At 47.5% G+C, this 15148-nt stretch overlaps 1 protein-coding gene across 2 annotated transcripts in view; it reads right to left on the bottom strand.

Moving 5' to 3' along the window:
- The window catches only part of TAF2 (TATA-box binding protein associated factor 2), a 250202-nt gene that overhangs the window by 15277 nt on the left and 219777 nt on the right, over positions 1-15148 (bottom strand). The window contains exon 24 of one of the 2 annotated variants that reach the window (XM_063924457.1): positions 5300-5401. In XM_063924457.1, coding sequence (XP_063780527.1) covers positions 5300-5401 — 102 coding nt within the window. Of the gene's footprint in view, positions 1-5251; positions 5402-15148 lie in introns of both variants that reach the window. The other variant, XM_063924456.1, reaches the window with a different exon arrangement.

The raw sequence follows: 15148 nt of genomic DNA, 5'->3' as shown, positions 1-15148 counted from the left end.
AATTTGAGGCCCATAGACACTCCTGTTTGCAGGAAATGCAGGAAACGACCGAGTTGAAATTTCTTTGTGGGGCCTTCCTGGCCTCACACCACGCAACATATTTTCGCCACATGTGGTGATAATGTTGTGCGGTCACCTCCTTTCTGGCTTTGACCAGGGTAGGAATGACCTCTTCCGGAATGCCTTTTTCCCTTAGGATCCGGCTTTCCACCGCCATGCCGACAAACGCAGCTGCGGTAAGTCTTGGAACAGACATGGTACTTGCTGAAGCAAGTCCCTTCTTAGCGGCAGAGGCCATAAGACCTCTGTAAGCATCTCTTGAAGTTCCGGGTACCAAGTCCTTCTTGGCCAATCCGGAGCCATGAGTATAGTTCTTACTCCTCTACGTCTTATAATTCTCAGCACCTTAGGTATGAGAAGCAGAGGAGGGAACACATACACCGACTGGTACACCCACGGTGTTACCAGAACGTCCACAGCTATTGCCTGAGGGTCTCTTGACCTGACGCAATACCTGTCCCGTTTTTTGTTCAGACGGGACGCCATCATGTCCACCTTTGGTATTTCCCAACGGTTTACAATCATGTGGAAAAAACTTCCCGATGAAGTTTCCACTCTCCCGGGTGGAGGCCGTGCCTGCTGAGGAAGTCTGCTTCCCAGTTTCCATTCCCGGTATGAAACACTGCTGACAGTGCTATCACATGATTTTCCGCCCAGCGAAAAGTCCTTGCAGTTTTTGCCATTGCCCTCCTGCTTCTTGTGTCGCCCTGTCTGTTTACGTGGGCGACTGCCGTGATGTTTTTCCCACTGGATCAATACCGGCTGACCTTGAAGCAGAGGTCTTGCTAAGCTTAGAGCATTATAAATTTACCCTTAGCTCCAGTATATTTATGTGGAGAAAAGTCTCCAGACTTGATCACACTCCCTGGAAATTTTTTCCTTGTGTGACTGCTCCCCAGCCTCTCGGGCTGGGCTCCGTGGTCACCAGCATCCAATCCTGAATGCCGAATCTGCGGCCCTCTAGAAGATGAGCACTCTATAACCACCACAGGAGAGACACCCTTGTCCTTGGATATAGGGTTATCCGCTGATGCATCTGAAGATGCGATCCGGACCATTTGTCCAGCAGATCCCACTGAAAAGTTCTTGCGTGAAATCTGCCGAATGGAATTGCTTCGTAGGAAGCCACCATTTTTACCAGGACCCTTGTGCAATGATGCACTGTTTTTAGGAGGTTCCTGACTAGCTCGGATAACTCCCTGGCTTTCTCTTCCGGGAGAAACACCTTTTTCTGGACTGTGTCCAGAATCATCCCTAGGCACAGCAGACGTGTCGTCGGGATCAGCTGCGATTTTGGAATATTTAGAATCCACCCGTGCTGTTGTAGCAGTATCCTAGATAGTGCTACTCCGACCTCCAACTGTTCCCTGGACTATGCCCTTATCAGGAGATCGTCCAAGTAAGGGATAATTAAGACGCCTTTTCTTCGAAGAAGAATCATCATTTCGGCCATTACCTTGGTAAAGACCCGGGGTGCCGTGGACAATCCAAACGGCAGCGTCTGAAACTGATAGTGACAGTTCTGCACCACGAACCTGAGGTACCCTTAGTGAGAAGGGCAAATTTGGGACATAGAGGTAAGCATCCCTGATGTCCCGGGACACTATATAGTCCCCTTCTTCCTGGTTCGTTATCACTGCTCTGAGTGACTCCATCTTGATTTGAACCTTTGTAAGTGTTCAAAAAATTTTTTTTTAGAATAAGTCTCACCTAGCCTTCTGGCTTCAGTACCACAATATAGTGTGGAATAATACCCCTTTTCTTGTAGTAGGAGGGGTAATTTAATTATCACCTGCTGGGAATACAGCTTGTGAATTTTTTCCCATACTGCCTCCTTGTCGGAGGGAGACCTTGGTAAAGCAGACTTCAGGAGCCTGCGAAGGGGAAACGTCTCGACATTCCAATCTGTACCCCTGGGATACTACTTGTAGGATCCAGGGGTCCTGTACGGTCTCAGCGCCATGCTGAGAACTTGTCAGAAGCGGTGGAACGCTTCTGTTCCTGGGAATGGGCTGCCTGCTGCAGTCCTCTTCCCTTTCCTCTATCCCTGGGCAGATATGATCCTATAGGGACGAAAGGACTGAGGCTGAAAAGACGGTGTCTTTTTCTGCAGAGATGTGACTTAGGGTAAAAACGGTGGATTTTCCAGCAGTTGCCGTGGCCACCAGGTCCGATGGACCGACCCCAAATAACTCCTCTTCCTTTATACGGCAATACACCTTTGTGCCGTTTGGAATCTGCATCACCTGACCACTGTCGTGTCCATAACATCTTCTGGCAGTTATGGACATCGCATTTACTCTTGATGCCAGAGTGCAAATATCCCTCTGTGCATCTCGCATATATAGAAATGCATCCTTTAAATGCTCTATAGTCAATAAAATACTGTCCCTGTCAAGGGTATCAATATTTTTAGTCAGGGAATCCGACCAAGCCACCCCAGCTCTGCACATCCAGGCTGAGGCGATCGCTGGTCGCAGTATAACACCAGTATGTGTGTATATACTTTTTATGATATTTTCCAGCCTCCTGTCAGCTGGTCCTTGAGGACGGCCCTATCTATAGACGGTACCGCCACTTGTTTTGATAAGCATGTGAGCGCCTTATCCACCCTAAGGGGTGTTTCCCAACGCGCCCTAACTTCTGGCGGGAAAGGGTATACCGCCCATAATTTTCTATCGGGGGGAACCCACGCATCATCACACACTTTATTTAATTTATCTGATTCAGGAAAAACTATGGTAGTTTTTTCACATCCCACATAATACCCTCTTTTGTGGTACTTGTAGTATCAGAAATATGTAACACCTCCTTCATTGCCGTTAACGTGTGGCCCTAATAAGGAATACGTTTGTTTATTCACCGTCGACACTGGATTCAGTGTCCCTGTCTGTGTCTGTGTCGACCGACTAAAGTAAACGGGCGTTTTAAAACCCCTGACGGTGTTTTTGAGACGTCTGGACCGGTACTAATTGTTTGTCGGCCGTCTCATGTCGTCAACCGACCTTGCAGCGTGTTGACATTATCACGTAATTCCCTAAATAAGCCATCCATTCCGGTGTCGACTCCCTAGAGAGTGACATCACCATTACAGGCAATTGCTCCGCCTCCTCACCAACATCGTCCTCCTACATGTCGACACACACGTACCGACACACAGCACACACACAGGGAATGCTCTGATAGAGGACAGGACCCACTAGCCCTTTGGAGAGACAGAGGGAGAGTTTGCCAGCACACACCAAAAACGCTATAATTATATAGGGACAACCTTATATAAGTGTTTTCCCTTATAGCATCTTTTTTATATATTTCTAACGCCAAATTAGTGCCCCCCCTCTCTGTTTTAACCCTGTTTCTGTAGTGCAGTGCAGGGGAGAGCCTGGGAGCCTTCCCTCCAGCCTTTCTGTGAGGGAAAATGGCGCTGTGTGCTGAGGAGATAGGCCCCGCCCCTTTTTCGGCGGCCTCTTCTCCCGCTCTTAACGGATTCTGGCAGGGGTTAAATATCTCCATATAGCCTCCGGAGGCTATATGTGAGGTATTTTTAGCCAAAATAGGTATTCATTTGCCTCCCAGGGCGCCCCCCTCCCAGCGCCCTGCACCCTCAGTGACTGCCGTGTGAAGTGTGCTGAGAGGAAAATGGCGCACAGCTGCAGTGCTGTGCGCTACCTTTAGAAGACTGAGGAGTCTTCTGCCGCCGATTCTGGACCTCTTCTTACTTCAGCATCTGCAAGGGGGCCGGCGGCAAGGCTCCGGTGACCATCCAGGCTGTACCTGTGATCGTCCCTCTGGAGCTGATGTCCAGTAGCCAAGAAGCCAATCCATCCTGCACGCAGGTGAGTTCACTTCTTCTCCCCTAAGTCCCTCGTTGCAGTGATCCTGTTGCCAGCAGGACTCACTGTAAAATAAAAAACCTAAGCTAAACTTTTCTAAGCAGCTCTTTAGGAGAGCCACCTAGATTGCACCCTTCTCGGCCGGGCACAAAAATCTAACTGGCTTGGAGGAGGGTCATAGGGGGAGGAGCCAGTGCACACCACCTGATCGGAAAGCTTTACTTTTGTGCCCTGTCTCCTGCGGAGCCGCTATTCCCCATGGTCCTTTCAGGAACCCCAGCATCCACTAGGACGATAGAGAAATTATATATTAAAGTGCCACTGGGTACCCTGCTCCTTCCACTATGTAACTTCAGTCTGTAGCTTCATGCCGTCTCCATTCCCCTCCTCACATCATGTCACTGACACATCACCCACCTCCTGATATACTCTGTGCTGCTGGGAGACCCTGCTCCTCTCTCTATATAACTCTCAGTCTGTTGCTTCCTGCTGTCTCCATTCCCCTCCTCACATCATGTCACTGCCCCTGTCACATCACCCATCTCCTGATATACTCTGTGCTGCTGGGGACCCAGCTCCTCCCACTATATAACTCTTAGTCTGTGGCTCCTGAAGTCTCTATTCCCCTCCTCACATCGTGTCACTGCCCCTGTCACATGCAGCCCTGTCCTCACTGACACATCCCTCATCTCCTGATATACTTTGTGCTGCTGCGGGACCCTGCTCCTCCCACTATATAACGCTCAGTCTGTGGCTTCCTGCTGCTTCCATTCCCCTCCTCACATCAGGTCAGTGTCCCTGTCACATGCAGCCCTGTCCTCACTGACACACCACTCATCTCCTGATATACTCTGTGCTGCTGGGAGATCCTGCTCCTCCCACTATATAACTCTCAGTCTGTGGCTTCCTGCTGCCTCCATTCCCCTCCTTACAATGGCACTGCCCCTGTCACATGCAGCCCTGTCTACACTAATCACGGGACTGGACAGGTCACTGTGTCCTCCAGTACTTATGCACTCTTCTCCTGTGGCGGTAACTGTTCCAATGATCTGATTGGCTACAGGCTGTCATGGGTCCACTTACTTATAAATGGAGAGCAGCCAGGAGAGGAAGGCTGAATAATAGGGAGCCTATAGCAGGCACTAGTAAAATGTTAACATGATTCTTAGTGCCTTAAAGTAGAAGTGCTTTTAGTATGAAATACCAGTTTAATTACTAAGTGATAACAGTAAAGTAGAACCGCGCTGTCAGCCAACAGGGTATTAGCCTTACCTGCCCAAGAGGCTGCAGCTAAAAAAAGTACACATTAATCCAAGTCTACAATGACGACTCCCTTCTCGGAGTCTACTGTTCCTTACTCTGATTTTGAGTTTCACTTTACTGCTGTCCTCATTCTTCTCCAGTACCTGCCCAGGTTCCAGAGATGACTCAAGAGGAGCCTCTGCTTTCCGTTTCAGGCCTTGCAGATGAGCGATTGCCATGGACACAGTCTCTTTGGAGTCTTCCTCCTGGAAAGCAGATGGTAGAGTAACAAAGGAGAGGCACTAGTGAATTCCTCACAAGAGGTGAGGGCTGCACGTGAAAATATAGTGGAAATAATGGCCCAGATGTATCAAGTCTTGGAGAGTGATAAATCGCACACGGTGAAAAAGTACCAACCAATCAGCTCCTAACTGCCGTGCTAAAGGCTGTGTTTGAAAAATGACAGTTAGGAGCTGATTGTTTGGTACTTTATCACCGTGCAAATTATCACTCTCCAAGGCTTGATAAATCTGGGCCAATGTACACAAAAATAAGCACATTAGATGCCACTGACAAGTTCTGGCACATACAGCTGCTTGCAAATGTATTCAAGTTCTGTCAGAATTACAAAGGTCATTTACAGACAGTATTTTTATTGTGAACCAGTTGACGCCTCAAGTAAATTTACAACTCATAATTCATTATTTGTCTGCAGATTTAAACAAAAGGAAAGAAAATGCACCTTCTACCAAAGGGACCTTGCCATACCATCCCTTTAAACCGGGACACTCATGAATTATACAGGTCCTGTGGCTGGCTGACTTTAATACTGCATTTAACAAAGTTTGAATCAGCCACAGAACCTGTGTAATCGGTGCTGCAAGTATGGCGGTACGGGGCGGTACGGCGTACCGGTAAGAAATTGCCAAACGCTGTGCTTGCAGCCCACTGCTGTGCTGTGTGTGAGGGAAGGAGAGCGGACAGCGCGAACCTCTCCTGTATCATTCAGTACTCATCATGTCTCCATTGGCAGCGTGTCTCTCAAATGAGGCGTCGGTTCATGAGCCAAATAGAGCTCACGGACCGGCAGCTGCGGCTCCTGATTGGCTGCTGGTCCGCGAGCTCTGATTGACTCACAAATCGCGCCTCATTTGAGAGACACGCGGACACCGACGGAGATCGGATGAGCACTGAGGGGCAGGAGCGGCGATCTCCTCCCCTTACACAGTAGAGGTGAGCGGCGGGGGGTGCATTTGGAACTGTGGGGACATATTTGGCTCTATGGGGGCATATGTGTACCTTGCACTGGGGGGGGGGGGGGGGGGGTAAATGGGTGTCGTGTCTGCACTGTGGGGAAATATGTGGCACTATGGGGGCATATGTGTACCTTGCACTGGGGGAGCATGTGTGTGTATATGCACTGTGGGGACATATCTGGGACTATGGGGGCATATGTGTACCTTGCACTGAGGGGGGGGGGGGCATATGTGTATCAGCACTGTGGGGGCATGTGTGTACCTTGCACTGGGGGGACAAATCTGGCACTATGGGGGCATATGTGTACCTTGCACTGGGTGGAGCATGTGTGTGTATATGCACTGTGGGGACATATCTGGGACTATGGGGGCATATGTGTACCTTGCACCGGGGGAGCATGTGTGTGTATATGCACTGTGGGGACATATCTGGGACTATGGGGGCATATGTGTACCTTGCACTGAGGGGGGGGGGGGCATATGTGTATCAGCACTGTGGGGGCATGTGTGTACCTTGCACTGGGGGGACAAATCTGGCACTATGGGGGCATATGTGTACCTTGCACTGGGGGAGCATATGTGTGTATATGCACTGTGGGGACATATCTGGGACTATGGGGGCATATGTGTACCTTGCACTGAGGGGGGGGGGGGGGCATATGTGTATCAGCACTGTGGGGACAAATCTGGCACTATGGGGGCATATGTGTACCTTGCACTGGGTGGAGCATGTGTGTGTATCTGGTACTGTGGGGGCATGTGTATCTGGCACTCCACTATTGAGGGCATGTGTATGTGCCACTATTGGGAGCATATGTGTATCTGGAACTGCGCTATTGGGGTCATATATGTATCTGGCCTCCCATATGTGTATCATGCCCCTATTTTCATTGGCCACACCCATTTTTTGGTGAGCACAGACACAGTACCACCAAGAATTTTTTTCTACAGGCACCACTGTGTGTAATCCATGAGCATTCCAGTTTAAAGGGATGGTATAGTAATCTTATCTATAGTCCAATTGGTCTGTTATTATCTGACAGTAAAAAGATCTAATGGACATTATTACACAGGAGACCATCTACGGCTCATACATATGGTCCTTCCAAATGCCTTGCTAGGTTTTTGTGCTTTTTATGTAGTTACACCAACGTGTTTTAAGGGGTGTGATAATATTCAGAATTTCAACGATAGGATTTCCCATTTACTTTTACTTAGCCTCACCCTAATTGAGCCTAACACTAACATCTGGTGTTGACATTTAAAATGCTGACATTCTGTACAGGTCGTCATCCTCAGTGTCGACCTTCAGACCACGTAGACATTGAGAAAGTCAACAAACTGACTCTGGCATGGCGGTTTCAAATTCATATAGCGATTGACATTCGTATGGCGATTTCAAAATGCTCGATCAGCGTGGCCATCCGAGAAAACTCTTATAAAAGTTTATACAAGATGGTATCTGGTGTCGGAACGTCTCCATGGTATTTACCCTAGCTCTACTGATTTATGTTGGAGAGATTGTGGACAACAGGGAACGTTTTACCATATTTGGTGGACCTGCATAGTAATCGCCCGTTTCTGGAAGTTAGTTGGCTCCCTTCTTTCACTACTCCCATTGCCCCCATCAATTTGCTTCTCTGTGCCCCCATAGAACATATCTCAAAAGATTATAACAAGCTGACCCTCCACATTTCCGGTGCAGCTACATACCAAATAGCCCGCAATTGGAAAAACCTCATGGCTCCCAGCCGCACAGAACTGCTGAATAGAATTTGGTTTATAGTTAAAATGGAATATACAGTCTCACAAGCCTTCAAAACAACACAGTAAAAAAAAAAAATCCCCTGGTATTCCCACAATAATACCCCACTTCCGGGTCTCCTCTAATCTTCGCTACTTCCCCAATATGGGGCCTAATTCTGAGTTGATCGCAGCAGCAAATATGTTAGCAGTTGGGCAAAACCACGTACACTGCAGGGGAGACAGATGTAACATGCGCAGAGAGAGTTAGATTTGAGTGGGGTGTACTCAAACTGAAATCTAAATTGCAGTGTAAAAATAAAGCAGCCAGTATGTACCCTGCACAGAAACAAAATGACCCACCCAAATCTAACTCTCTCTGCAAATGTTATATCTGCTCCCCCCCCCCCCCCGCAAGTGCACATGGTTTTGCCCAACTGCTAACAAACTTGCTCCTGCGATCAACTCAGTATTACCCCCATAATGTCCACTTTTGCTATGTGTTGTTCCTGACTCGCTGCTGGGTTTCCTTTTTTGGTTCTCTTCCCCCCTCCTATCACTCCGTGCTTTTCCCCCTTGCCAACCATTACTTCTCATACTTTACCTCTTATCTTCACGCCTCTATTTCTACATGTTCAATTGTTTATGAGAATAAGGAATCTGTATAATCTTATTCGTTTTATTCTGATTCAGCCTCTATTGATTTTATTTTTATTTGTATGTGGACCTTCTATATTGGAGTTTGACGCTTTCGGTTTTTGCGGGTGTGGTATGTTAGGTAGATTACACTTAGGTCGACAGTGTCTAGGTCAACCACTATTGGTTGTCAGTAAGTAGGTCGACAGGGACTCTAGGTTGACATGTACTAGGTTGACATGATAAAAGGTCGACATGAGTTTTTTCACTTTTTTTGGTGTTGTTTTCTCCGTTCAATGACGGGGAACCCCAATTAGTGCACCGTGTCCCCTCGCATGGCTCGCCATGCTTCTGGCAAGGTGCCTCGCTCTACTACCGATGAGCTTGGCACAGGTTACCATTCCCATTTGTAGTCCACGTGGATCGTAAAGTAAGAAAAAGTAAAAAAAAAATATTTTTTATAAAAAACTCATGTTGACATTTTCTCATGTCAACCTAGTACATATTAACCTAGAGTCCCTGTCAACCTAGAAACCATGTCGACCTACTTACCGTGGACCAATAGTGGTCGACCTAGACATTGACCACTCAAGTCTTGTCGACCTAAAGACCGGATCCCGTTTTTTGCTGCTACTCCTCGGTCCGTATTTCTGTCAATTTTATGTCCACATTTATTCAATAAATTATGATTTAAAAAAAGTACCAGCCAACCAGCTCCTAACTAATTTTTCAAGCCCAACCTGAGGCATGGCAGTTAGGAGCTTACTAGCTGGTACTTTATCTCCGTCCAGTTTATCTCCATCCAAGGGTTAGTAAATAGCCACCTTAGTGTGCCTATACTTTATTATATTGTTTAATAATATACAATGTGTCAATTTTATAATTCTCCAGATTTCCATTGTTAACCTTTTCATGCATAGAGGCCACTACAGTAGACAGCTGTTTTTAAGTCATTATCTCATATAGAAACTATCTTTTAATATCACTAATGTATAGTGCTCTACCAAAATGAGAAGGTAAGCCACCTAGCGACAGTTTTTAATTCCTACAAAAACAATAAGGTCAAAATGAAATGACTGAGAAAAGTTCACCAGCACCGATCACAAAAAATATTTTTACTGAAAGATAGCAGCACAGGTACAAAAAGTAAATTCAAGGAAAGTAATGTTTAGGGCATAATATGGTATAAAAAAAAATGTACTGTTGAGGATTTTTTTGTTTTTGGTGAAAAAATACAGTAAGCAACATGATAAGAACAAATTTGAATATTACTCTTTTTTGAAAAAAAAAAACAAAAAAAAAAAACGTTCACGGTTATACTGTTCCACGATAATAGGGCAAAGTTTTATGTTGCAAATGCCCGGTGTCCACTCAAGTGGACACATGTATAAAACTTCTTTCGTTTTATACAGTAGTTAAAAAAAATAATAGGATTTTAATTACCTACCGGTAAATAATTTTCTCGTACTCCATAAGGGATATTGGGCGCCCGCCTCAGTGTGTTGACTTGTCTGCAGGTTTTGCTTTTGTAAAAGTTTACCTGTTCAGCTGTTGCTGGTCGGTTATGTTGTGGTGTGCTGGTGTAAATCTCACCACTCGCTATTCTGTTCCTTCTCTTAAGTATGTCCATTCTCCTTCAGGCACAGTTTTACCTAGAATGGCTGTGGGAGGGGGCATAGAGGGGAGGAGCCAGCACACCCAGTCGAAGAAATTTAAAGTGCACTGGCTCCTTTGGACCCCATCTATACCCTATCGTACTAAGACCCCAGTATCCCTTATGGACTACGAGAAAAGGATTTACCTGTAGGTAATTAGAATCCTATTTTTTCTCTAGCATCCATACGGGACACTGGGGCTTAGTACGATGGGGACGTCCCAAAGCTTCCCAAAGTGGGAATGTGCGGAGCAGTCTGCAGCACCGCCTGCCCAAACTGGGTATCAAACCTGTAGAACTTCACAAAGGTGTTCTTACCCGACCAGGTAGAAGCCTAATCCAACGAGCAATGGACTGCTTAGAAGCAGGGTAACTCTTTTTTCTGTGCATCATAAAGCACAAACAGGGAATCCGTTTTTCTGAACTGAACCATCCTCTTGACATAGCTCTTCAAGGCTCGCACAGAATAAAATGCCTCCGGAAGGGCAGAGGTGCCAGAACATGACGGAACCACAATAGGTTGGTTCAGATGGAACGCAGAGACAACCTTCGGTAGGGAATGCTGCCTAGTCCGGAGCTCTGCTCTGTCTTTGTAGAAGACCAAGTAGGGACTTTTACACGATAAGGCCCCCAATTCTGAGACATTCCTAGCAGAAGCCAGGGCCAGCAACATCACCATATTCCACGTGAGGTACTTGTCTTTTACCGTCATCAGAGATTCAAACCAGGGAGGACTGTAGAAATTCCAATACCACATTCAGATCCCAGGGTACCGTCGGCGGCACAAAGAGAGGCTGTATGCGAAGAATCCCTTGCAAGGAGGTCTGAACTTCTGGCAACACTGCCATTTTTTTCTGGAAGAAAATTGAGAGGGCTGAAATCTGGACCTTTAGAGAACCCAGACGTAAGCCCATATCCACACCAGCCTGGAGGAAACGTAAGAAAAGCCCAAAGTAAAAATCCGCCGGAGGATACTTGCGCTCTTCACAGCAAGAGACATATCTCCTCGAAATATGATAGTGCTTTGACGTCAGTTTTTCTGGCCTGAACCATGGTTGCAATAACCCTTTTGGAAAAGCCTTTGTGAGCTAGGATGCTCTGCTCAACCTCTATGCCGTCAAACGAAGCCGCCGTAAATCCGGGTAGACAAACGGTCCTCGTGGCAGAAGATCTCTTCTCATTGGCAGAGGCCATGGGTCTTCGACGGACATGTCCAGAAGATCCGCATACCATGCCCTTCGAGGCCAGTCTGGGGCAATCAGAATTACCTGGACTCTGATACCGGATTCTCTTTAGCACCCTAAGGAGCAACGGAATCGGAGGAAACAGGTAAACCAACCTGTAAGGCCACAGGGTTGTCAGTGCATCCACTGCTACCGCCTGTAGATCCCTGGTCCTCGAACAATACCGGCGAAGTTTCTTGTTGAGCCGAGATGCCATCAAGTCGATCTGCGGGCAGCCCCACAGATCGGGGATCTGCCGAAATACCTGTGGGAGGAGGCTCCTCTCCCCCGGGTATAAGTCATGACAACTTAGGAAGTCCGTTTCTAAGTTATACACTCCCGGGATAAAGATGGCCAACATCACTCTTGCGTTTCTTTCTGCCCAGAAGGGGTATCCTTGACATTTCTCGAATGCAGGCTCTGCTCTGCTCTTTGTTCCACCTTGTAGATTGATGTATGCCACGGCCGTGGCGTTATCCGACTGACCTTGAATCGCCTGATCTCGAGTAGAGGAGAGGTCTGATGAAGCAGAGCATTGTAGATCGCCTGGAATTCCAGAACGTTGATGTGAAGTAGGGCTTCATGGGCTTACCACCTGCCGTGGAACTGTGCCCCTCGGGTGACAGCTCCCCATCCTCTCAAACTTGCATCCCTCGTGAGGAGAATCCAATCCTGAATCTCAAAACTTCAACCTTCCAGTAAGTTTGAGGACTGTAGCCACCACAGGAGAGAAATCCTGGCCTGGGGTGATAGACGTATTATACGATGCATCTGCAGATGTGATCTGGACCACTTGCTCAGGAGATCCAATTGAAATGTTCTGGCATGGAACCTTCCGTACTGGATCACCTCGTATGAGGCTACCATCTTTCCCAACAATCTTATGCAAAGATGGATGGAGATCCGATTCGGCCGTAGAACCACTCGGACAATCTCCTGGCGCATCCTTGCTTTGGCCTCTGGGAGGAATACTTTCTGAGCCACTGTATCCAGAAACATTCCCAGGAACAGGAGCCGCTGAGAGGTTCCAGGTGGGACATCTGTAAATTTAGGATCCACCCATGATGTGACAGAAGGTGAATAGTGCGGTCTATATTGAGCAATAGAAGCTCCTTGGATTTTGCCTTTATCGTCTAGGTAAAGGACAATACTGACCCCCTGGACTCAGAGCTGGAACATCATCTCTACCATCACCTTCGTGAATACCCCCGGAGTTGTGGACAGGCCGAAGGGTAGTGCCTGGAACCGGTAGTGATCATTCAGCAGGGCAGACCGTAGGTAACCCTGTGAAGTGGCCAAATCGGGATATGGAGATAAGCGTTCTTTATATCCAGCAAAACCATGAACTCCTGTTCTTCCGGACAAGCAAACATGCTCGCAAGGATTCCATCTTGAACTTGAAAACCTTTAGGTAAGAGTTCAAGGACCTTAGATTCAAAATGGACCTTACCGAACTGTCCGGTTTTGTCACTACAAACAGGTGTGAGTTGTAACCCCTTTCCCTGTTGTTGTAGTGGTTCTGGAACAATAACGTGGGACTGGACCAACTTCAGGATGGCCTGTTGCAGTATATCTCGCATATCCTCCAAAACTGGTAAGCTTGATTTGAAAAATCAGTGGGGAGAAGCACTGTTGAACTCCAGCTTGTAGCATTGGGAAATTAGCTCCTTTACACAGGAATCCTGACAGGAGCTTTCCCAGATGCGGCTGAAGTGACGCAACCGAGCTCCAACCTCAACATTCCCTCGGGGTGGGGAAACACCATCATGCTAAGGCCTTGGTGGAAGCAGAGCTGGTGCTTTGTTCCTGAGTACTAGCAGCTGCTGTTTTTCTTGTCTTGCCCCTGGTTCCTCTTGCAGCATTCGAGACGCCTCTGGTTCTTGACCTAAATCTAGAGATCGGAAAGCACTGCGTCTGGCCGGCGGGACCCCAGAGGGGAGAAATGTGGATTTCCCCAGAGTAGCTTTCGCAATCCACATATCCAACTCAACCCAGAATTGCCCCTTTCCTGAGAAAGGAAGAGACTCCACACTGCGCTTGGAATCTGCATCGGCTATCCACTGGTGCAGCCATAGAGCTCTGCGTGCAGACACTGCCATGGCGGTAGTACTAGCATTAATGGCGCCCATCTCCTTGATAGAATCACACAGGACACGTGCAGTATCCTGAACGTGTTTTGTCAGTGTAATCATATTCACCATATCCCCCGCATGGTCCTCTTGAAACTGGCCTGCCCATGTGTGAATGGCATGTGTCATCCAGCAACCCGCTATCACAGGCCTTTGTGATACACCAGCTGCTGTGTAAATAGACATTAATGTAGTCTTTATTTTCCTATCCCCAGGGTCCTTTAAGGCAGAGGTGCCCGGGACAGGTAATACCACCTTTTTAGATAGGCGTGAGACTGACAAGTCCACAGCTGGGGGATCTTCCCAATTTTTCCTGTCATTCGGAGTAAATGGGAAAGTACTTAGAAAGCGCCTTGTCTCCTGGAATTTCTTATTGCGATTTTCCCCGGCTAACTTAAACATGTCATCTAATTCCTTAGAAACAGGGAAAGTGACGCTAACCTTTTTCTGGGAGGAGAAGAATGACTGCTGTACTGCATCATTTTCTATTGGGATCTTTAATACATCCCTGATAGCCAGTATGAGGGGTTCAATCCCCTGTGCTGGAGGAGAATCCTCTGTAATAGGGTCCAGGTCCTCCCTCTCCTCCAGTCCCTCTTCATCAGGTTCTGAGAATAAGTCAGGGAGCCCACGTTTATGTGTCCCTGAGCTAGGGAGAGGGTTCTGTCTGTCATCTGCCTTTGCAGCTGGTCTGCTACAGTCTGCTGCAGCGTCTTTTGACTGTTTGCAGATAGCTGAGAAGACATATCAGCCATCATGGTTTTTAGAGCATCTAACCAGGATATCTCCTGCACCCCCCCCCCCCCCCCCCCCTTTCCTCACTAACTTGGGAGGACTGACTGCATTATTCCCATGAGAGAGAACCAAACACAGAGGGAGAGAATCTGGTATTACATACTTCACATAATTGGTGTTTTACCACATTTGCAGGAGACAAAACACTCATACACAACACACAGACAAGTATATATAGCAAGCCTGCCCAGACTGGTATGTGAGTAGGAGACCCAGAGAGAAAGACCAGCACACCCAAGCCTAGCAGTCTCAGTAAGACTGCAAGCTGTATTTATCTCAGTGTAACACCGGAGTTTTGTCCTTTTCAGGACACTATATTGTATACAATAGCGAATCTCCCCCTTAATTACACCCCTGTACCAGTTTCCTGCATATCCTGAGTGTTCTGGAGGCGCTGTGTGCCTTGCTGCTGCAGTTATAAACAGAGGAAGGCGCCAAGAGGCCACTGGTCCCGCTCTGAGTTAGCTCCGCCCCCTGTAATGGGGCATAGAGGGGAGGAGCCAGCACACCCAGGTGAAGAAATTTAAAGTGCACAGGCTCCTTTGGACCCCATCTATACCCCATCGTACTAAGACCC

Source organism: Pseudophryne corroboree, chromosome 5, assembly GCF_028390025.1.
Source record: "Pseudophryne corroboree isolate aPseCor3 chromosome 5, aPseCor3.hap2, whole genome shotgun sequence".
Taxonomy (NCBI): domain Eukaryota; kingdom Metazoa; phylum Chordata; class Amphibia; order Anura; family Myobatrachidae; genus Pseudophryne; species Pseudophryne corroboree.
Note: the sequence above shows the minus strand (reverse complement) of the source record. Positions and strands in the feature narration are given on the sequence as shown.